This window comes from Cydia pomonella, chromosome 23, assembly GCF_033807575.1.
Source record: "Cydia pomonella isolate Wapato2018A chromosome 23, ilCydPomo1, whole genome shotgun sequence".
NCBI classification, from domain to species: domain Eukaryota; kingdom Metazoa; phylum Arthropoda; class Insecta; order Lepidoptera; family Tortricidae; genus Cydia; species Cydia pomonella.
The window spans coordinates 5878807-5902850 of NC_084725.1; the positions used below are offsets into that span (position 1 = coordinate 5878807).

Consider the following 24044-nt stretch of genomic DNA (forward strand, 5'->3'; position numbering starts at 1 on the left):
ACTGACACATCCATCGTCGATTCTAGAAAAATCCCCCGCCCTCCGTTTCGATCCATATCGACGCATCAAACGTCAAACCAACTTAAACCTTTTCCAAATCATATGACTCTCGAAAAAATATCAATGCTCATTAATACTTGTAATATTTTAAGTGGTTAATAATAATTACTAATAATTATATTTTTATCATAAGTTTTCTACCTTGTTTCATTCAGAATACATTCTTTCCGATGCGGTAACTAAACGCATAGTCTACTCTCTGACAGTTCTCCTGTCAAAAATTTCAACCTTTTGACACTTTCATAATCTCTATTTATGTTTCATAAAAATTCCGAAAATGATTCTAAAATACTAATTAAATTAGGATGTGACCTATTTGAGCAGTTAGGGTAAACCAGGAGGATCATTTTGATATGCATGAAGCCAGGTTTGGTTCAACAACCTCCGCGCAATCCGGGTGACAAGTTCCGTTCAAGTGGCATACTCTTTAGACTTGTTTCTTCGAAACCAGTTAACCAGGAAGCAGGATATGCTAATCAACCTACAGCTGAGAAGGTACATTATAGTTTTACATAAGTGTCATACTCTGGTGTATGTTATTTTGTTGGAAATGCGACAGTCATGTTGTACCGGTTATCTTGTATGGAAAAACATGTATTATCCTAGGCAAATACGTAGCATCGCTACAAGCTTGGTTTGTGTGTTTTGTGGTTAGAACGCATTAAAACGCTCGCATAAATCATTATTTATGGGTGATTGTGTGCAGGGGAAGACGTCCCCTTCTTAGAATAGACAGCTAGGGCCCTAGTTCCGTTTCAATATGACGGTATCAGATTATATGGTGATCATGAGATGGGGATATTAAAATCATACCCCGGGTTTTTGTGTGCGGGAATGTTTTACACTTGCCAAATAATAGGTAAAAACTGTATAAGCAGAAACTATTTGTGACAGCGGCTGCTGGGTAAACGTCGCACTTTGTCGCTTGCCATAACGACGCCTTGTCAGGTTATTCGTGTAAAGATACAAGCCAATTTCGTCCTTATAGTAAGCGACAAAGTGGGACGTTTTGCCGGCCACATTTTAACATTTCTAAGCACATTTGGAGATTACTTCCTATTTTGAATTAATTTATAGTTTGGCAGCTATTGCATATATAATACTTAAAGTTATAAATACTTACACGAAATCATCAAATGCACCCAAAATTCCGGGGTATGATTATAAAGACTGAAATGCAAATCTGATAATGCTTTTAGCCTAGCTAATAAGCGACTACACAGTTACTAATAAATTATAATATTCTAACGAAACTTCGATTCGTAGCGAACGAATATACAATACAATACAAATATACTTTATTGCACACCTCAATACAGAATATACCTAATCCTCCAAACCTACCTACAGATTTACAAGGGTAATTGCCAAAACGGTCCAGGGTGCCTAGCTAAGATACCAAACGATATGCTCAATATGCTCATGTCTCCCTGTCGCACTAATATGAAAGAGTGATAGAGATAGATATTACCATTTCGTTCGCTACGGAGCGAACGATCGTGGTTGATAATATGGAAGGTGAAAAAAGATTGATATGTGGAGCGCTGCCCAATGGCAGCAAATCACCGATGTTCTTTAGAAAAAGTCCCCGAATAATAGCCGAGCCATAGAGAAATAAGTAAGCAGAGAGTTGATAGAGGGCTCATCTCCACCATACATCAGTTTTCTTACCAAAACTCTTATTATTTTCATAGTCGACATCTAGCGTCAAGTAGCGGATATCAGTACCGCTACTTGACACTAGATGAGTGTCATGACTGACCAAAACTGTATTGCTCAACAATTTACAACGGATACTTATTACAAACAGAAGGAGCTGAAAATAGATTTCCGGTTACTCCGGTAATATTTGCTGAACATTGTTGAGCATTAGACTTTTCGTTCGTCGCGACATCTATTGTCAAGTAGCCGTACTGATAAATCCGCTACTTGACGCTAGATGTCGACTACGAAAATAATAAGCGTTTTGTATGGATCTATGCTTACTCATTTTTCTAATACCGAGCCTAGCGGCTGCGTTTAGATACTGCACTATAGTTTATTTGTTTATAGAGGTATGGTCGGTTTGCTACATATGCATAGGTAGGTGTAGGTATACCTAGTTAAAAAACTTAGCTACTGCATTGCCCCTGTCAATTGTTACTCATACAAGTTCCACCTACGAAACCGTTTTCGCATTTCGTCACGGTTCAAATGTGAAATCACAAAACTCTGCATCTATTTGCGTTTCTCTCGCTGCATACATCTGCCAAATAAACTAAATGTTGTATGAGTTTGTGCCAACATATTTGATGGACTGATTTTTTTAGGCTATTGCAGTATTTTTAAAGGTGGGAAAATCAAGCAAATGGTTTACAAAAGCTATGTCTGGATATACTCGTATTATAATCTATTATGTAATTTTTGCTAAATATGTGGAGAGAACATGGAAAGGTAACTTCTTCGTAACTTTGTTTATAAAATTTATTTAGTCAAGTTTTTCGATATTTTGTATAGTTTTTGAGTTATCCTATCCGCTCTTGAAAGTTTATTTAGGGCTCTCCATTATTTTTATTTATTTTTTCTATCTAAATCAGTGAAGCTGCTAGATCAGTGAGGCTGTTTGGTATCGTTTTCATATAAATCGGGGGTGCTGAACAGCAAAAGCATTTTGGAAATTCTGGGACAAGAACAGCTGAAATGACACAAACCGATTCCCACGGATATATGTACCTATTTGCAAGGATCATATTTAATTTAGGTATGTATTCATCTCAAACATTTGCTTAATTGTGTAAGTAAAGTACTATACAAATCCTTGTAGTCGGCGATACGTTACGTTTTTAACGTAATCGTATGGTACACGTAAGTTAGTATGAGGTTATCCACCTTGACCTTCGTCGTTGGAACACATGTCTAGGAGCATTTGTTAACAAAACTGACCCTGAATTAGAACATTAACTGTTTCCAACAAGCCAAATTAAACGTCTAATTGCATTCGCAAGTGTTTTACGACCATTTAATACGTCTGCTTTGATGATTATTCATTTATTTTGAGCCAATTATTTTTACGCCCCAAGTAGTTTTTCTGGTTTAACCTTGAGTCTATGTGGTTGGACCCTGACCACATTTTTATTTTTAGCATCATATTAGCATTTTTTTAAATAGGTAATGATTTTTTCAACTATACCTACGGCGTGACTGAGGTTTGAATTACGAATACGAGCTTATTTGTCTACTCCATACCATAACACTACAACTTAGTATTTTTTTCCACGATTTTCATAGATTAAAATATTTTAAAGATAAAGATAATTTATTTGGCAAACATGAGTATAGTAATATAGAGATGTTATACTGTACAAAGTTGTCCTTCATGCTCTGCCTCTCGGCGTACAAAATATAGTATACCTATCTATATAACAGTCTAACCCAGGGGTTCCCAATCTTTTTCAACATGCGGCGCAGTTACAAGTTTAGTATTTTGCAACGGCGCCCTTTTAAATTTAAAATCACGGTCGAAAAAGAGTGACACTACGCTATATTATTTGCCGATGCGAGCGCTCAAATAGGTACCCGCGAATACACCGCCGCGCCCGCGGCCGCGGCGCACACTTTGGGAACCCCTGGTCTAACCTGTACATAACCTGGCATGCCTTAAAATTAAAATACAATAATTACTACTGATGTAGATTGGACTTCAAAACTAATATCATTAATGAAATCATTGACATTATAATAACATTTTTCTAATAATAATTTCGTTAAATGTCGCTTAAACAAATTAATACTACTATTCCTAATTCTATTGGTATCTTATTATAGATTTTAGGTGCTATACCAAGTATACTTTTTCTCAATAGAGCAGTATTAGCAATTTAATTGTGAATTATATTATTATCCCGTGCTCTTAGTGAGGCACACTGTTTTTTTTTTCAATAAATTAAAAAGAAACACAAGTCAGAAACAATACATCAAACTTAGTATTGCAGCACATCATCACCAATAGGGGCGCCAACGCTAAGTCTTGATAGATTGTTCAAGTGACTGTCAGTCAAAGAGCATCATAATTTGAAGCAACCGAACGAACCTATCTATTGGTTTAATGTTACTACCGTCAAAACATTACACAGGAACATTACTATCGGACTGAGTTTACGATCGGCCGCCGACAGGGAGCTAACGCTAACTCTTGAATAGATTCTTCAATTGGCTGTCAGACGATCGAAGCGTTCAGAGAGCACCAGAACAAATGCAGCATATTCAAGCAAGTAAGATCTCGCCAATGTAATAAGATCGAGACAGACTGCAGAGGAGGGAAAAAATAGATCACGTATTATGGCATGGTGCTTAGACGATGTGGCTATGAGTGTATTGATTTTAATCATTAAACAATGCAACGAAAATGTATACCGTTTTAATAATGTAGGTATGTTTCTCAGATAAGCAGCCCTTCTAAGGGGTTCTTCAAAAAAATAGCAAGTAATTCGATAATTCCCCTCTAATTCACATTCTAACTAATAATATAATAAAATCCTGCAAGTAGTTTTTAACCTTAGAGGCATCGATTTAAACTTTGCAAGTTCGGTGAATTAGCAGGCCCGGATTATAAACCTAGGGCCTCTATACACTTGGTAGGGGCACATGGGAATTTAGGGGGGTTCTTCGTCTCAAACATTGCTAAGTTGCCTGGGCCTTGTGGGTCTGAGCGCAAATCCGGCCCTGATGGAAATAGACCCCTCAAGATTGAGCTCGTATGATTAGTTTGGACGAGTCCCATTCCATTCTCTATGGTGTTAGTTAAGTTTAAGCGTAGTCGGAGTAATGTGTTTTTATTTTAAATATGAATTGGGGACCGAACCTTTTCTTTTAACTTTCAGTTTAGTGTTTTTAATTATTATTAAGCACTCTTTATTTGCAATAAACTCGAGTCTGTGTGTTCTGTCACGCTTTGTTTATTTCATAATCAGGTACCATCAACCTGGGTGAATAGGACAAAACTTAAAATGTTATTTACCTGACAATTTCTAAAAAAACATCCCCCACAAATTGTATCATTCGCTTGAAAATAATAGTAGATTTCTGTGGATATTTTTAAGTATTATTATAATGTAATGTTCACCCAGGTATTGGCTGATGTATTTATTAATGTTTTTATGTATTTTTCATGTCACTATATGTGCGCTTATCTATGAAAAGGGACCTTATTGTCGATGGCGCTTACGCCGCACTGCGTCGCGCAGCGTTATATTATATCGGAGCACCGTTAATAACAGCGGAGCGCCATCGACAATAAGGTCCCTTTTCATAGATAACGTCACATATGATGTTACTATAAATGTTGTATTGACTTGTAAATAAAAGAGCCCTTGAGGCTACTTGCAGAATAAGTTTTGAATTTTCAATTTTGATAGTTATTAAGAAATAGGCTAGTAAATCATATTTTAAGTTTTTTCCACTATTCACCCAGCCATCCCTATCACGACCGACCCGAGTTGACGGCACTTCATTGTGTATAGTTGTTTAAGTACGTGATTTACTTACCATGTCACCAACATGTTGAAATAATTATAATGTAGTCGATGACTATGAACTTTTAACACCGTTACTTAAGAATTGTATTTGTCAACGTTTAAAGATGCACCTGTTATTATGTCATCTGGCATTAAAAAGTGTCTTTGGCATAAATTACACACACTTACTTTTAACTACGTGATATAGTACATTACGATACAAGTGCGAAAAATAGAAATTCGCAACGAGTAAGCGATAAATTAAAAACACGATCGAAGGGACTTGAATCGACACAAGTTGCGTATATACCTTATTCGCACATGTATAGTACAACGTTTTACAGAGGGTACATAGGCCCCCCCTTTTATTCCGACATAATAATTAGCAACGTAATGTACTGTAAATTTTATTATTGTACCTTTAATCTTAGTTTAAAATATGTGTAGATTTCTTCTTTATGTTCGTCTTGAATGAGACCGGAAGAACTGAGAAATATGCATAAGTTTGTATAGTAAATTATGCATTTTAGAGCCTTGTTTGTTTAGTAAGAGGGTTTATTTGGTTAATTAATGTTCAAAACGGATCGACCGATTTAGTTACGGTTTTTTGTAAATAATCTGTGAGGTATTGTTCTTAGACAGATTCATACTTTTGAGTATACAGATGGCGTTGTTAATGTATAGTTTATAGTTATAGTAAAATATGTTTTTTTTCGTACATTTTTTTTTTATTCCTATGTCACACACACACACATGTCATATTTAAAACGTTGCGGTATACGCAAGGAAATACGCACTAACTATATGCGAGTTTCATTACTTTAGCTAAACAAGCCTGCTTCTAAAACGGAGTATGTGCCTTTAAATTAATATACATCTAGGACATTTTAAACTTCCTCCGTTTGAGTATAATGCCAATCACGTTCTTATATCGTATTCTGTACGCGGTCGGGTTTCCGCATTGGACTAATTTGGATTTACTGTGTCTATAACGAAAGCCTAGAAACCTATATTGATCTTCGGTTCTACATGGGGGCTTAGTCAATAGTCAATCACTTAATCTCGCCAATCTAGTCTTAGTCCCCGGCAAGCTCGGCCGAATTTCACCATCCCATATGAACCGAGTTTCGTTCTCATTTTAAAACTACGTGTCGGATTGTAATGAAACTTTGCACATATAATGACATGAGGTATATCTAGTCCTGTAGGGCTAAGATGGTCGGCTCTTTATCATTTGTCACCATACCTGTCACGTTCTAACAAGTATGTAAGCGCGAAAGTGACGGGCATAGTGACAAGTGATAAAAATGGAACCATGATACCGCCGCTGTAATTAGTTTATATAGCTCCAGTTTATAAAACAAACGAAATAACGCAAAAACGAGTTTTGTATGAAAAACTTAAATGCGCTGTATTTTTTTTAAATATGGATTCTGAAACTATATTAACTGATTATAGGACTATATATACCTTATCCTATTGTAAGTACAATGTTTCAGAGCAATCTAGCTAGTCGTTTTAAAATGAGATTGTAACTACGTTTGTGTTGAGAACTGAGCTTGACCTTTCATCGCATCTGTCAGGCGGTTTTTAAATTTTTTTATTTCATTTACGGTGTTGCAAAGAAAGATATTTCTTGAAACTTTCCTTTGAAGTCACTTTACTTTTATTTGCTCTTTACTTGAGTATGTTGCTTTCCATCGATGACTTCATGTTTACGGCGAAAGCCATCGTTAAACGAAATGTTGAAACAATCTGTTTTACTATTGAACAAACTAAACAATCCATCTCAGAACCGAAACGTCATAAAAGCAACGCACGAAGTAGGTTCATACGTTGTTTTGGGTCAACAGGGAAGACATAAATGGTTCGAGTACAGTTGCAGTATTGGAAACATTGCAAGGGAAAGTCAGAGAAACTAACATTGTTTGCGACAGGAATTTAGAATCTCGTAAAATTGTACTTATTCGCTTTCATTTAGATTTAAAAGGTTTGACTTAGTTTAGCTTATTAGGAATTGGATAAGCAAGCTATCAGGGGACTATCATATAACTTTCATACTTATTATTTCGACGACCGGTCTGTCCTAGTGGGTTCGTAGTTCGAATCCCGGTAAGGGCATTTATATGTGTGATTAGCACAGACATTTGTTCGTGAGACATGGGTGTTTTCTATGTATTTAAGTATTTATATATTATACATATATCGTTGTCTGAGTACTCACAACACACGCCTTCGCTTACTGTTTAGTCAAGTTGTGTATGAATGTCCAATATTTTATTTTATCAGTTCTCAATAGTTTATTGTTATAATAAATTACATTTAATGGGAAACATACAGCACATAATAAAACAAAATGGTAAAAACTAATCTAAATTAAAATATACAATATTCTCAATAGACATCAGAACATAAATAGTCACCTCTTAAATTTGAATATGGAACTAGATATTCTATCTTATTTACCCTTCGGCATGCGTACCTACGTTTTTGGAAATGAGTAAGGTACTTACGCACCATTATATAAAATAAAGAATACGAAAAGTTCTTGCCAGCAATAGATTTTCAAACCCCCTAGTTTTTCTCGATTAGAGCCGAGACGCATGAAGCTCCGTGAACGTTAGCTGCGGCTCCGTTGGCAAGCGGCAGCAGTTAAGCAACAATTTATTTGTTTAACTTATGGAGCAATGTTGCTGCTAATATAGCAGGCTAGCAGGATTCCAAAATTAAAATAACGTGTGCAGATGATATTGACTATTAACCTCACTTGCGTAACTTCGTAACTACCTACTTACCGTTGCTGACTGCAGCTAGAGGTAGCTTAGCTGGCGAAATGATCAAAATGATCTGAACACTCTTTTACTTCTTTAACAACAAAGCTGCCATCCATTCCATTTTGAACAACAGACTAGGTAGGCTGAGCTTCTTCTGGTGCTCACTGAACTTAATAATAGGTAAGTACCTAGTCAGACTTAAGATAAGGTGGCAGTGAATTTGACAGACCAGACAGTGCAAGTGTTATTTTAAACGTCAAAGTTCTATGAAATTATGACGTTTACTTAACACTTGCACAGGTCTATCAAAATCGCTGCCAACTTAGCTTGGTCTGACTCTAGTAGAGTATAGAGGGCACGAGGTTTTTTTTCCTGAGATAGCCCATAGCCTTATAGGTTAAGTAGATACCTACCTACAATGTCAAGTTCAATTCAACCTAGCATTCTTATCGCCGCGCCCATTATAGTGTTCATACGAGTCAAGGCCAAAATGCCGGCCGGCATAAACAATTTAAAATTGGAACAAAAATAATATTGGTATCAAGCTACTCCGTACTTGTATAGAATAGGTACCTACTAGACTAGAGTAACGGATTGTATTTTAGTTTTAGGCTTACTTTTCTCATCTTAAATCCCTTAGTTACTGCGCATGTCACGTTTGGATGGATGTGTATAGGTGAATAGCCTTTTGAGGTCAAGAACCGACACAGAGCAATTTTGCCAAGGGTCCATCTTCCCTGAGCGATTTTCTTAGTTATTCACTAAGTAAAAAATTCAAGTACCTAGTCTGTTATTAAGTATAATTGAAGTAATAAATTATCATCAGTACCTATTTTACTACCTACCTTATATGTTTGTCAAATACTTTTATCAATGTAAACGTCGATAAGTGACAGCTAATAAATATTAAATACCTACTAAAAGTGTTCATTAGACTGCAATGAGTTCATAAATTAACATTTTAAACAGCGAAAACCCGGTGGTGAATCTATTTATAAGCTTAGCGTTTTCGCAACAGTCAACCTAATTTTTGACAAAATAGGTCAGTAGCATCAATAAAAAAAACGCTGAAACATATTATTAATTTGAGAAACTAGTTTTATACGATTTCATAATGAAGAAACTATTAAATTTAATTAAAACCGGTGAATTTTTCGCGATATTTTATCGTTACGAAAGCCGAAAACAACAGGTGCATGGACTTACCTGTAAATGTATGGGGACCTTCTTAACTGGAGCCGTGGCCATTTTCAACAGATCCAATCAGTGCACAACACAAAAGTTTATTTATAAATCGCGTGTAGGCGATATAACACTTAAATCATACGCTTCAACGCACCGTGCACCATCGACAACGAAACGAAACGCCTACTGATTAAAAATTTCATTGAGTTTACTATATCCCTTCCACCGCGCAAGCGTAGTAAAGTCGTTGCGTGCCGTCGGCGGGATACAAAACAAACAATTCGTCCGCTCATTCTTATCAGTTTAAAGTAATTCTGCTCCGTTCCACTAGATGGCGCTATAAAATACACGTTTTATTGAATACTCTTACAATAATCAATTAGTAACTAGAGATATACTTTTTGATTTTATTTTAACTTAATTGCATAAAAATATATTTATATTGTTACATATTTAAACATTTGTGAAAATGAGTAAACGCGACGCGTCCTATTAAAAGCGTTCTAATTTCAGTAATCAAACATAGATGGCGTTATTTTCAAAGCTCAAACGATCATTACTTTACGCTCTAGCTTTCCACCTTCCACCAAAACATCCCATGGACCAACCATGAGTTGGTCGCCTGTTATATTTCGCGCTCGTTTTTTCTAACTGTACAAATTATATTTAATTTAATTTATAATTAGTTATATGGAAGTGTAGTGTATGAAGATTTACCATCGATGCCCTCTCTACATCTAAAGCCAGGATTAACGGTAAGCATGAAATTTTTATTACATTATTTGTATGATAAAATAAAATACAGAGCTTACATTATTCCGTCATTCGTATTAAAAGATTCGTATCATCCTTAGTCAATAAACAAAGAGCGAAGCCGTTCTATTTTTTTCGTAAAGCTTAAAATTAGATTGTAGTAAGTAGGTACCTATCTTCCAATCCAATGCCCAGTCGCTCAATATGTTTGTGACTTTACCGGGTTTTAAATTGGATATTGGATTTTATAATTTAATTGCTGACATTTTTCTTTGTTTCTACGTGAATTTAATGTTTAAAATTGAGATACCTTAGTACTTTCGACGTCCCATTAAATGCCTAGGAGATAAATGTATGAAAATACTGTTGTAAATCGAAGGTAAGATATTGTATATCAATTAATTAAGTACTCCATTGAATTAAATTTTAACTGTATAATATTAGCAGACTTTAAAACATAACTTATCAGGATGAAGACGTACTTTGTTCTACAGTTTCCCTAGTGCGGTACCTAGCACTACGAGACGTATGTCGAAAGTTTAAAGGACCATATGTACTGTAATACGTTGTATTAATACACATGCGAAAAGGTTCGCAACTTGTGTCGATTTAAGAGCCCTTAATCCTTGGAGCGTTCTCCGATTTCACGAAATAACGCTCGATAGATGGCGTTGGCGCTCGGTACGCGAGCGCCGGCAACGCGACGCGCGTTTCAATGCAGACTAGAATAATCTTGATAGTTTTCAATATAATTTCAAGCAATATTAATTTTAGTGTCATATGATATCATATGGGCACTCTTTATTTTATTGTATATGCACAGTAGTTTTTTTTTATGTACACTACTACTAAGTGTACAGACTACAGAGTGTACTATAACCCTTGCTCTTTATTCTGTCTCTTTCACACCAATGGAAAATTAAGAAGTTACTAAATGACTGCAGGTATAAATAAAGTATATTAGTGCGATAGAGAGACAGATAGTGTTTCGTTGTCGTATCGTAAACGATTGGCATGTCGGCCACACACTTGCTTAGTGCCTAGCCAAAATACCAATCGTTTGCGTATATTAGTGCGATAGAGAGAGAGTAGTGTTTCGTTGTCGTATCGTAAACGATTGGCATGTTGGCTACGCACCCATGATACCTAGCCAAGAAGCCAATCGATTGCGCATATTAGTGCGATAGAGAGACAGATAGTGTTTCCTTGTCGTATCGTAAACGTTTGGCATGTTGGCTACGCACCCATGCTGCCCAGCCAAGATGCCAATCGTTTGTGCATATTAGTACGAGAGAGAGACAGATAGTGTTTCGTTGTCGTATCGATTGGCATGGTGGCTACGCACCCATGCTGCCCAGCCAAGATGCCAATCGTTTGTGCATATTAGTACGAGAGAGAGACAGATAGTGTTTCGTTGTCGTATCGATTGGCATGGTGGCTACGCACCCATGCTGCGTAGTCAAGATGCCAATCGTTTGCGCACATTAGTGCTATAGAGTTTCAGTGTTATTTGAAATCACGTTATTATTTTTGAGCCGAATGAAGTCCATCCAGGTTCTTATGATGGAGTCAGGAGTTGGTCACCAGAACTCCTAATCTACTCATTATAATTCCATCGTGCTTGGGCTCAAAAGATTTGCCCTGACGAACACCATCGATCTAGATGAGGTCCAGGGTCTCATTGTCCTCATATATTTGCTCATATATTTGAAATCACGTTATTATTTTTGAGCCGAATGAAGTCCATCCAGGTTCTTATGATGGAGTCAGGAGTTGGTCACCAGAACTCCTAATCTACTCATTATAATTCCATCGTGCTTGGGCTCAAAAGATTTGCCCTGACGAACACCATCGATCTAGATGAAGTCCAGGGTCTCATGATGGAGTCAGGAGTTGGTCACCAGAACTCCTAATCTACTCATTATAATTCCATCGTGTTTGGGCTCAAAAGATTTGCCCTGATGAGTACCATCGATCTAGATGAAGTCCAGGGTCTCATGATGGAGTCAGGAGTTGGTCACCATAATTCCTAATCTACTCATCATAACTCCATCGTGTTTGGGCTCAATAGATTTGCTCTCACGAGCACCATCAATCTAGATGATGTTCAGGGTCTCATGATGGAGTCAGGAGTTGGTCACTAGAACTCCTAATCTACTCATTATAATTCCATCGTGTTTGGGCTCAAAAGATTTGCCCTGACGAGTACCATCGATCTAGATGAAGTCCAGGGTCTCATGATGGAGTCAGGAGTTGGTCACCATAATTCCTAATCTACTCATCATAACTCCATCGTGTTTGGGCTCAATAGATTTGCCCTCACGAGCACCATCAATCTAGATGATGTTCAGGGTCTCATGATGGAGTCAGGAGTTGGTCTCTAGAACTCCTAATCTACTCATTATAATTCCATCGTGTTTGGGCTCAATAGATTTGCCCTGACGAGTACCATCGATCTAGATGAAGTCCAGGGTCTCATGATGGAGTCAGGAGTTGGTCACCAGAACTCGTAATCTATTTATCATAACTCCATCGTGTTTGGGCTCAATAGATTTACTCCGACAAGCACCATCAAATTACCATTATGATGAATAGATTAGGAGTTCTGGTGACCAACTACTGAGTCCATCATGAGACCCTCGACTTAATCTAGATCGATGGTACTCGTCAGGGTAAATCTTTTGAGCCCAAACACGATGGAGTTATGATGAATAGACTAGGAGTTCTGGTGATCAACTCCTGAGTCCATCATGAGACCCTGGACCTGATCTAGATTGATGGTGCTCGTCAAGGCAACTGTATTGAGCCCATACACGATGGAGTTATGATGAGTAGATTAGGAGTTCTGGTGACCAACTCCTGACTCCATCATGAGACCCTGGACCTCATCTAGATCGATGGTGCTCGTCAGGGCAAATCTTTTGAGCCCAAACACGTTGGAATTATAATGAGTAGATTAGGAGTTCTAGTGACCAACTCCTGACTCCATCATGAGTCCCTGGACTTTATCTAGATTGATGATGCTCGTCAGGGCAAATCTATTGAGCCCAAACACGATGAGGTTATGATGAGTAGTTTAGGAGTTCTGGTGACCAACTCCTGACTCCATCATGAGACCCTGGACTTCATCTAGATCGATGGTACTCGTCAGGGCAAATCTTTTGAGCCCAAACACGATGGAATTATAATGAGTAGATTAGGAGTTCTAGTGACCAACTCCTGACTCCATCATGAGACCCTGGACTTTATCTAGATTGATGATGCTCGTCAGGGCAAATCTATTGAGCCCGAACACGATGAGGTTATGATGAGTATATTAGGAGTTCTGGTGACCAACTCCTGACTCCATCATGAGACCCTGGGCCTCATCTAGATCGATGGTGTTCATCAGGGCAAATCTATTGAGCCCAAACACGATGGAGTTATGATGAGTAGATTAGGAGTTCTGGTGACCAACTCCTGACTCCATCATAAGACCCTGGACCTCATCTAGATCGATGGTGCTCATCAGGGCAAATCTTTTGAGCCCAAACACGTTGGAATTATAATGAGTAGATTAGGAGTTCTAGTGACCAACTCCTGACTCCATCATGAGACCCTGGACTTTATCTAGATTGATGATGCTCGTCAGGGCAAATCTATTGAGCCCGAACACGATGAGGTTATGATGAGTATATTAGGAGTTCTGGTGACCAACTCCTGACTCCATCATGAGACCCTGGGCCTCATCTAGATCGATGGTGTTCATCAGGGCAAATCTATTGAGCCCAAACACGATGGAGTTATGATGAGTAGATTAGGAGTTCTGGTAACCAGCTCCTGACTCCATCATGAGACCCTGGACCTCATCTAGATTGATGGTGCTCGCCAGGGCAACTCTATTGAACCCAAACACGATGGAGTTATGATGAGTAGATTAGGAGTTCTGGTGACCAGCTCCTGACTCCATCATGAGACCCTGGACCTCATCTAGATTGAAGGTGCTCGTCAGGGCAACTCTATTGAGCCCAAACACGATGGAGTTATGATGAGTAGAGTAGGAGTTCTGGTGACCAACTCCTGACTCCATCATGAGACCCTGGACCTCATCTAGATCGATGGTGCTCATCAGGGCAAATCTTTTGAGCCCAAACACGTTGGAATTATAATGAGTAGATTAGGAGTTCTAGTGACCAACTCCTGACTCCATCATGAGACCCTGGACTTTATCTAGATTGATGATGCTCGTCAGGGCAAATCTATTGAGCCCGAACACGATGAGGTTATGATGAGTAGTTTAGGAGTTCTGGTGACCAACTCCTGACTCCATCATGAGACCCTGGGCCTCATCTAGATCGATGGTGTTCATCAGGGCAAATCTATTGAGCCCAAACACGATGGAGTTATGATGAGTAGATTAGGAGTTCTGGTGACCAGCTCCTGACTCCATCATGAGACCCTGGACCTCATCTAGATTGATGGTGCTCGTCAGGGCAACTCTATTGAACCCAAACACGATGGAGTTATGATGAGTAGATTAGGAGTTCTGGTGACCAGCTCCTGACTCCATCATGAGACCCTGGACCTCATCTAGATTGAAGGTGCTCATCAGGGCAACTCTGTTGAGCCCAAACACGATGGAATTATAATGAGTAGATTAGGAGTTCTAGTGACCAACTCCTGACTCCATCATGAGACCCTGGACCTCATCTAGATCGATGGTGTTCGTCAGGGCAAATCTTTTGAGCCCAAACACGATGGGATTATAATTAGTAGATTAGGAGTTCTGGTGACCAACTCCTGACTCCATCATGAGAACTTGGACTTCATCCGGGTCAAAAATAATAATGCAAACCCTAACGTAATTTCAAGTGAAAATGCGTTTTTCAGAAAATCGCAGCCAAATAACACTAGACCTTACTCATAGTGTTGTGTTCCTGCCGGTGAGTAAGGTTGCCAGAGCTCAACGAGGGGTGGGAGGGGGTTAGGGTCGGCAACGCGCATGTAACTCCTCTGGAGTTGCAGGCGTACATATGCGGGCCGTATGCTAGTTTGCCACCGACTTAGTATTTAAAAAAAAGTAACACTGAAAATCCATCAATAAGCGAGTCTGTTAGGCATACTGTAAAAAATGAACTTTTATTAAGATTTTCTAATCGCAGTATATAGCACTTCTCGGAACTCCGTAGCTGATTACGATCGCAACGAATGCCTGACAATCGAGCACAGGTCCGTCCTCTAAGCGCGCTCCGCGCGGACTGAGAGCGGGGCGTCGCTGCTGCGTGATTTATACGTGTTTTAAAAAAATATAAATTTACGGCAATGTAGGTCCCATAGTTACGATTTTTTTTTTATAGGTTAACATAAAGTTACAGTTTGCTATAATATTATTTTTAAAGCAAAATATGCGTACAATTTGCGGAAATAAAATATAATAAAACCCTGTTTTCGCCAAAAAAATGAAGAAAACTCGGAAGGTATTTTATCAGTTTTTTCAAATGAATCTTCGATTATTAATCATTCCAGCCCCTCGTACGAGATATGTTGAATCAAATTGTAGTCATTCATGTACCAAATGATTCTTGTTTATAGCAAAATTGAGAACCGAAACGCCACATCTCACTGCAAAATTTGGAAAAGACTCCCAAAAAACCTCATTAAAAAAGAGGTTTAAAAGAGAAAATGAAAATTTGAACTGTTGGAGCCCCTAGTTTAGGAAACGATTATTTAAGTACGTTATCAGTTTTTGAATAAATACTAATAGTTACGTCGTAATCTTGAATGAAAAAGGAAGCATTTTACAAAATACGCTCGTCTGTAGGAATAAGGACTCTTAAAACACTCTTCGGTTCCTACTTCGCACTTGTATCGTAACTATTATAACTCTGCGGTTTGTACGCACATTTGATACATATTCGAAAGTCAATCGTCAGATAACATTATAAAAATTGACAATTTGGGTAAAAATTACTAAGACTTGCGTCATTATAGCTTTTAAGAACAAAAAAGAATAAAGAAAAAAAGAAGAAGAAAAGAAAGAAGGGTTGAACATGTCTGTAAAGTTTAGGCTTTAAAGTCCATTTATTTAATGATAACTACAGGAAATACGCACCATCTTAACTCATTCTAAAAAGTCAACTCATACTTATAAATAAATGAATATTGGACATTCTTACACAGATTGACTAAGCCCCACAGTAAGCTTAAGCAGGCTTGTGTTATGGGTACTCAGACCACGATATATATAATATAATATACGAATGCATAATACATGGAAAAAAACACCCATGTCTCAGGAACATAAAATATCTTTGCTTATCACCCAATGCCCTTACCGGGATGCAAACCCAGGACCATCGCCTTTATAGGCAGGGTCACTACCTACTAGGCCAGAGCGGTCGAATAATAAAAATAGGACTTAAAAAGGAAAAAAAACCGGACAAGTGTGAGTCGGACTCGTCCATTGAGGGTTCCGAACTTTTTAGTAGTTGTTATTATAGCGGGAACAGCGGGCCTACCGCGAACCACGTTCGACGTGTTTCCTCTCTGTCGCACTTGTAAATTCGTAGTGACAGGGAGGCAACACGTCGAACGTGGTCCGCGGTAGGCCCTCAGAAATACCTACATCATCTGTGAAAATTTCAATTGTCTAGACACCCTGGTCACAGACTGACAGAAGGACGGACAGTGGAGTTTTAGTAACAGGGTCCTCTAAAACATTGTAAAAAAAAGTTGATGGTATGAAACTCTCGGCCCTCTCGGGTCGTGAGTCCGACTCGCACTTTGCCGGCTTTTAAATATATACACATATGTAAAGTAACATAACTGTTTGTATACACCCGCCATCCTGATATGACATAGTATGTCGGCCCCGACCTTGTTGATAAGTGATAACACTATCATAAAAGTTTACCACATCGTTATCAAAGGCATTGCCATGGTAACTCTATGTTGATGTCATTTCCATTCGCTGTTCCATTAGTAACATGAATGGCTCAGTTTCATTGGTCGATAATAGGGCCTGCATGCGGGGTGCGGGAGATTTCCGGAACGCATGCCATTATGAGTTTCACTAGTTGTTACCAACTTACCGCCTGCGGGGAGTCACCCACATGCTGTATATCGACCGAACTATCGACTTATGAGTTTGGGGGCGTCCATTAATCGCGTCATACGTTTTTGGCTTGTTTTAGACCCCCCCCTCCCCCATGGTGATCTTTGGTGATATTTTCAGGACCCCCCCCCCCATCCAATATGACGTGTATTTTTTTCGATAACTAAAGAACAGTTTTCTAACAAATGAACCTAAGTACACGTGAAGGATAATAAGGGCGGAAAAATATTATTTTTATTTTATTGACTATAATAGCACAGATGAAAAAAAAAAATACACGTGATACGTGTCCATACCCCCCCGTCCCCTGTGGTGATCATTGGTGATTTTTTGCTGACCCCCCTCCCCCCCCCCCCCCCTATACAATATGACGCGATTAATGGACGCCCCCTTTCACTAGTCGTTATACCGCCTGCAAGGAGTCCCTGTACGCTTTATGAGTATATTGATACGAGTTATCGACCAATGAAACTGAGCCATAAATTAAACATCGTCAAGACATCATTTAATCTAAATGGTTCCGTTTTTTGCCATTTGGCTACGGAACCCTAAAAACGAACTTTAGTCAAACGAAGCAATTAAAGTAAAAGGTTGGATTCAAAGAAACTGCCGTTATATATTCATTCAGAAGAAACTAGTAATATTAATAATATGAAGCAATGTTTCCCCTATCGCCACTATCGTTATTGGAAAGCTTTTAATATTGATTGATATGTATGTTTGTGCGTCAAATTAGTGCAAATTACTGATAAGCTCGAGTATGCAATCCAGTTATCCTCGGGATAGTTCTAGCTTTTAATGACTTGATATGAAAGCTAGAGTAATTTGATTGTCTTAGGAAACGAAACAACGAAATATAATAACTAGGGTCAGACCAAGCTAAGTTGGCAAAGATTTGATAGCCCAGCTTATGCAAATACGTCATAATTTCATAGAATCAAACACTTGCACTGTCTGGCCTGTCAAAACCGCTGACAACGCATCTTGGTTGGTTTGACATTGTAATATAGAAGTCCGACTAGGAAGCCCATTTTTAGGGTTCCGTAGCCAAATGGCAAAAAACGGAACCCTTATAGATTCGTCATGTCCGGTCTGTCTGTCCGATTATTGAAATTCGAGCGCTCGATTTCGTCACTTGAAAATCTGCGGAAAACGGAGAAATGCTATTTTTGAAATAAGAGCGATAGAAATTTAGAATCTAGTGGTATTGGCCACTCTTTTAAAATTATATTAAGTAAGTAGTAGAATTTAAATGTCTCATAGTCGAGATAGTATTCAAGGGAGAACACGAAATTGAGCGATCAAAATAAAAAAAAATCGGCCCCTAGAGCTCAATAATGACCCCACGGGGCTGTAGGTACTGCGCGCGATAACGCCAAATAATAATAATGAAAAATAAGTAGGCGTAGGGATGTGACGACCACATCGCCCGCTGGTTTTACCAGTGCAATCAGTCAACGCAGGGCAGCTTGTGGCGAGCTGTTGGGGAGTAGCGACCTCACGTACCCGAGTGCTCCTGGGGAGTTCTGTTACCCGCAAGGATGGTGGGTGGGACAGGATTCTCTGCCTCTGGCTTGCCTTAGCCGGCCGCCCAGAGTGGAGTCGTTAGAGCTATAAGCTCCAGGGGTGGAAGTGAAAAATTGCATAAGACGCGAGTTGGCACAGTGGGTAGAAAGCGGCGTACACCTCTCGACACCCCTGAGCCGCTCACACCGGTGTTGCCCTTGAGCCATCCTAGATGTCGCTTTTTGTGGGGGCCCATCTTGTGGGGGCGAGTTACCGTCTGCTGGAAATAAAATTGAATACCGTTTTAAGGCAGGCGTCCGCTTTTTTATCCCATAGCCCAGTATTTAGTCCATCGCTTTCACCCAATAGTCCAGTTCATTTTAGATTCCAGGATCAACTCTCAAATAGTCCTTACACCCTGGCGGGTGCTGCCTCTGCGTGCGTCCCATGACACGGGCAAGGGCAACATCCGCTAGGTGTACCCCTTACATTTCATTAAAGTGTCAAAAGGGCCTCTACGTGTTGGCTTCGGCTCCGCGCACGCCTCCCAAAGATCCGGAACATCATTGTTCCGTGATGGGAAAGACATGAAAAATAATAAATATTCTTTATTGTACACCACCACACATTGAATAGGGGGGATTAGAGAGAACACATATTACAATGAGGTAATAAGAGGCAAATAATACATATTTGCGGCACTTGCAGTTGAAACCTTTGGGCCGGGGTCATCGGACACCAAACAAGTCGTGAAAGAAATTTCTCACAAACTTGTGTGGGTGTCCGGCGACCTTCGTGCGGGGGAATATTTCGCTCAGCGGCTAAGTCTGGCAATTCAACTGGGAAATGCAGCAAGCGTTCTGGGGACGATGTCCCAGGCAACTCTAATGTAATCTCCTTGGATTTCACGGGCCTATAAATCCCGGTCTTTTGATAGGCTTGCGTGGGGATATAGATCCAACACGTAGAGCCCTCTTGGAGAGCTTTAATGTCATGTAGAACGCCTGCTGGAACCCGTTCACGGGCGCAACAATAGACACCCATGAACCGGTCGCAACAGGCATTGGGACTATTGTAGTAAAGTGAACAGTAAAACGGTCTATGGATTGAAGTTTGGGAGGACAATGAGACTGGGTTATTGCAAAGACGTCCGGACACCTGCCATAACAATGTTTTCACTAGTTATCGAGGCAGGCGGTGACACCAATGTACCTTATTATTATGATTTTATCTGATTGAAATTATAAAAATAAGAGGCAAATATTTAAATGCCGAGCACATAAGAGATTTGGATTGGACATATATAAATAAATACATAAATATAATAGGGTCTTATTACACAAATTGCCTAAGTCCCACAGTAAGCTCATTAAGGCTTATATATTTTTTTATGAAAATGAATAATTTCAAGGAATTGGTGTATTGCCTAATAAAATAATGTAATAATATTAAAGCGCTGGTGCCCTAGCGGTAAGAGTGTGCCTTGCAAACCGAAGGTCGCGGGTTTAAACTGATATTTACCAGTCGCTTTTCGGTGAAGAAAAATATAGCAAAATTGGACTAATCCCAATAAGGCTTAGTTTACCCTCTGGGTTGGAAGGTCAAATGGCAGTCGCTTTCGTAAAAACTAGTGTCTCCGCCAATTCTTGGGATTAGTTGCAAGGCGGACCAAAGGCTCCCATGAGCCGTAGCAAAATGCCGGGACAACGCGAGGAAGATGATGGGTACTTAATATAATATTCAATGCTGCGGGCGGAGAATATTCACGTAGAAGGGATAATTTTAAGTGATATGTGTCATATGGTCCGTTTTTTGAAGTCAAAAATATACTAACAGCTTCGTCTACTTAATTTCGTTGCTGGTACAGTCAACGTCAAATACTTTGTAGCAACCAAAGTAGCCAAATAGTTCGGTACATCATATATTTAGTACGGTATTTGGCCACTCTGACTGCTACAAAGTATTTGACGCTGACTGTACATAGTTAAGTTGAAAGAAATATCCTGAAAAAGGCAGCACATGTGTCTCTCTCGCTCGTAATTTCTGAAAACTGTATAGTTTATTATAGTAATAAAACGACCATTAAACAGTGTTTCTGGTAATAAGTGAAGTGACCTCTTTAAAAACGCTATAAAAAGTTGCTGACCGCATTTTAGAGGGCCTACCGCGAACCACGTTCGATGTGCTGCCTCTCTGTTACACTTATGTACGAATTTACAAGTGCAACAGAGAGGCAACACCGTTGAACGTGGTTCGCGGTGCCAATCTGTACTCTGGCAAGATAGCTTAGTCAGTAGAAAAAGGCGCCAATTACGGATTTATCCGCACCGTAGGTCGAACGCCGAAGACGGATTAATCCGTCACAGACCACAGAACAACATAGACATATGCATAAAGTTCAATTTCAATTTTGACACTTAGGTGACTTGGCGTTCGAGTGATAGGTTTTGTGTTTGACACGGCGTCGAAAAGGTTAAAGTTTGTGGTCCCATAGAAAAAATATAATTTGCGCCTTTTTCCAGTAAAAATACATTTGCGATTACTTCTAAAGATTACCACCAGTTTTTAACCACGTTTTTCTTTTCAACACTCATATTATAAACCTATTGCATTTTTTCTGTAAGGTAATGGCGGCCTCGGGACGGGGACGCCAGCGCCACAGAGCAAAATAATATACTTATAATCATCTTTAATGCTTTAAAAATGTAATTTTAGTACGAGAGATACCTTCAGAAGATTTACTGTATTTGAACTAAGTACTATAACTTAACCTAATTTGTTGAGTCTCACGAATGCGATATACGACGACGACAAAGATTCAATATTTCGAATTTCGAATCATCAAAACTTTAAGGTCGTTAAAGCCCGACGAATATATGATCATTGTCAAGGGCGCTGTTATTCTCAAGTATAGAGTGACAGTTCAGTGTAGTATGAAAAACTTAGTTCAATAAAATTCCGCAATATGGCGCGTGATCATATATCAGGTCAGGCTTTATTTTTGCTGGCAAATTTAAAACCCAGTGAGATGAAAAGAAAGGTTTGAAAAGCAATTACGCCATTTTTCTAATCAAGAAAACCTGCTCACGTACATTGAATTAAGGAGTATGAAATCACTTTTGGTTTTGTGAAAGTTCAATCTTGTAAACACGTGAGTTCGCATATTAGCAAAGTTAATCCACTTAATCTAATACCTATTAGCACGGTACCAACAACTCCAAGGTTAGCCATAGGGCGTAAATACGGCTACATCATATTAGCCGAAACGCGTCGAGTGCTTCGGGCACAGTCAAGGGCGTAGCCAGCCAGCGAACTAGGGGGTAGAGGCAAGTTGATATCGCCAGAGGCCTAGAGGGCGGGGGGGGGGTCGGGCGACGCCGCAGAGGGACATACATTGTATAAAAACACCGGGAAATATACCCTCTGCCGAAGCACATGCCCAACTGGGCATAGAGTGGGCAACGTGTTTTGACTCGCCGGACACAAAAAGAGATCGAGGTGAGGAAGATTTATCTTTCGGCCCGGTTCGAAGAATGAGATACGATAACGATAAGTTCAGCGGTAGCAGCATGGTTCCATTTTTATCACTTATCACTATACCCGTCACTTTCGCGCTTACATACTTGTTAGAACGTGACAGCCATGGTGACAAATGATAAAGAGCCGACCATCTTAGCCCTACCGGTTTAGATAAGTTCTCATTTAGTTATCGTTTGTATGTCGTGTAATTGACAGAAGCAGCTCGATTCGGGCAACCAATGTCACTTTAACGTTCAAAATATCGTAGATATATCTTATTCGGATTACAGCGGAATCGAAATAAACGTCAATTTTGACATGTCGTTTAGTTATCGATTTTTTAAAGATCTTTCCAACATCTTAAACGTGTCTTAATCATTCTTCGAATCGGGCCGTTAGACGTGTGTCTAGTCTATGTATTTGTGTCGTAATAACATATTGGATTTTGTATATAGTGAGTGAGAAGTACGACTGTGTGCACGTTTCACCCCGCAAAAAATAGCAGAACGATTTGTACGGTAAGATAGCGTTTGGGCTCCTCCCTTCCGACGTGTCGGAAGCCGGTGTTGCCCGAAGGGTGCAAAGGTCGCGCACTTATCAATATTTTGGCGACCGTTTGTATGCTTTATTTATGGCAATACTAAATTATTTTTAGATTTCGTTATCAATGGACGGAAGGCTTGTAGTGATGTACGAGGTTCAAAAAAATATAAAAAATATACCTATGTAAATGAGTTTGTCCTTTTTTCATAAAACAGTATCTTAGTTGTTTTCATAGAACATTAGATATGCGTGTTTACATTTTCAAATATTTGGCTTTGAAGTTTGCTTTATGTTTTATGTGAGTTCAAAATTCTTTTCGTTGTCTTGTTTCTGACCACTCGGTCACTCTTCGGTTTTTGTCTTTTATCAAATATAAGGTCAGTCCATAAGTCCGTGCGTATTTTGCACATGTAAAAAAGAAAAAAAGTAAACTTTAATATATTTATTTAATCAATTATGTATTTGCAATTATTATCTATACACTAACTGCAACCTGTTTGGTAATTCGTATATTTCTTTCGTGTAAAAATGTTCCGGTTTGGAGTTGAAATACATCGACACATACGCACGAACTTATGGACTGACCCGATAAATAAAAATAAATAAATAAAGTCTTTCTGGCTGTAGATTATAATAATAATAAAATTCTTTATTGCACACTACATAAAAAAAACAGACACATAAATTGAGAAAATATATAAATTTGTCGGTAACAACAGGCGAACTTACCTATCGCTAAACAGCGATTATAATTATCTTGAGAAAAATTAAAAACTAAATTTCACCCCATACAAAAGCACCCCTTCGTCACTTTTTTTGGGGGCAAAAAACAACACAACGAAAAGTATTTTGACCCGCGTACTAATTACTGCATACGTAGGTACTTTTTTCAATCGAATATCAAAAAACTATAATGAGTATTTTTGTGACATCGATTCATTTATGCACTCTATTGCTGCTCGAGATCGAAACAGAGTTGATAAAATAAATACGTACCTAAATATTATTGATCTTAAAAAAAACCAATTTTTTTACTTATTTCCTCTTCGCAAAAACGCTTTTGTATCTTTTGGTGTTGACATGTTTACATTTATGAACCTCAAGGTCTGTTTTTATTAT

General features: G+C 38.8%; 2 protein-coding genes across 2 annotated transcripts in view; one reads left to right on the plus strand and one right to left on the minus strand.

Moving 5' to 3' along the window:
* LOC133530778 (dihydropyrimidinase) overlaps positions 1-9984 on the minus strand; it is a 72408-nt gene extending 62424 nt beyond the window's left edge. The window contains exon 1 of the mRNA XM_061868847.1: positions 9533-9984. Coding sequence (XP_061724831.1) covers positions 9533-9574 — 42 coding nt within the window. The 5' untranslated portion in view covers positions 9575-9984. The remainder of the gene's footprint in view (positions 1-9532) is intronic.
* A 115-nt stretch (positions 9985-10099) lies between these two features.
* LOC133530663 (endothelin-converting enzyme homolog) overlaps positions 10100-24044 on the plus strand; it is an 85412-nt gene continuing 71467 nt past the window's right edge. Inside the window, exon 1 of the mRNA XM_061868675.1 lies at positions 10100-10266. Coding sequence (XP_061724659.1) covers positions 10234-10266 — 33 coding nt within the window. The 5' untranslated portion in view covers positions 10100-10233. The remainder of the gene's footprint in view (positions 10267-24044) is intronic.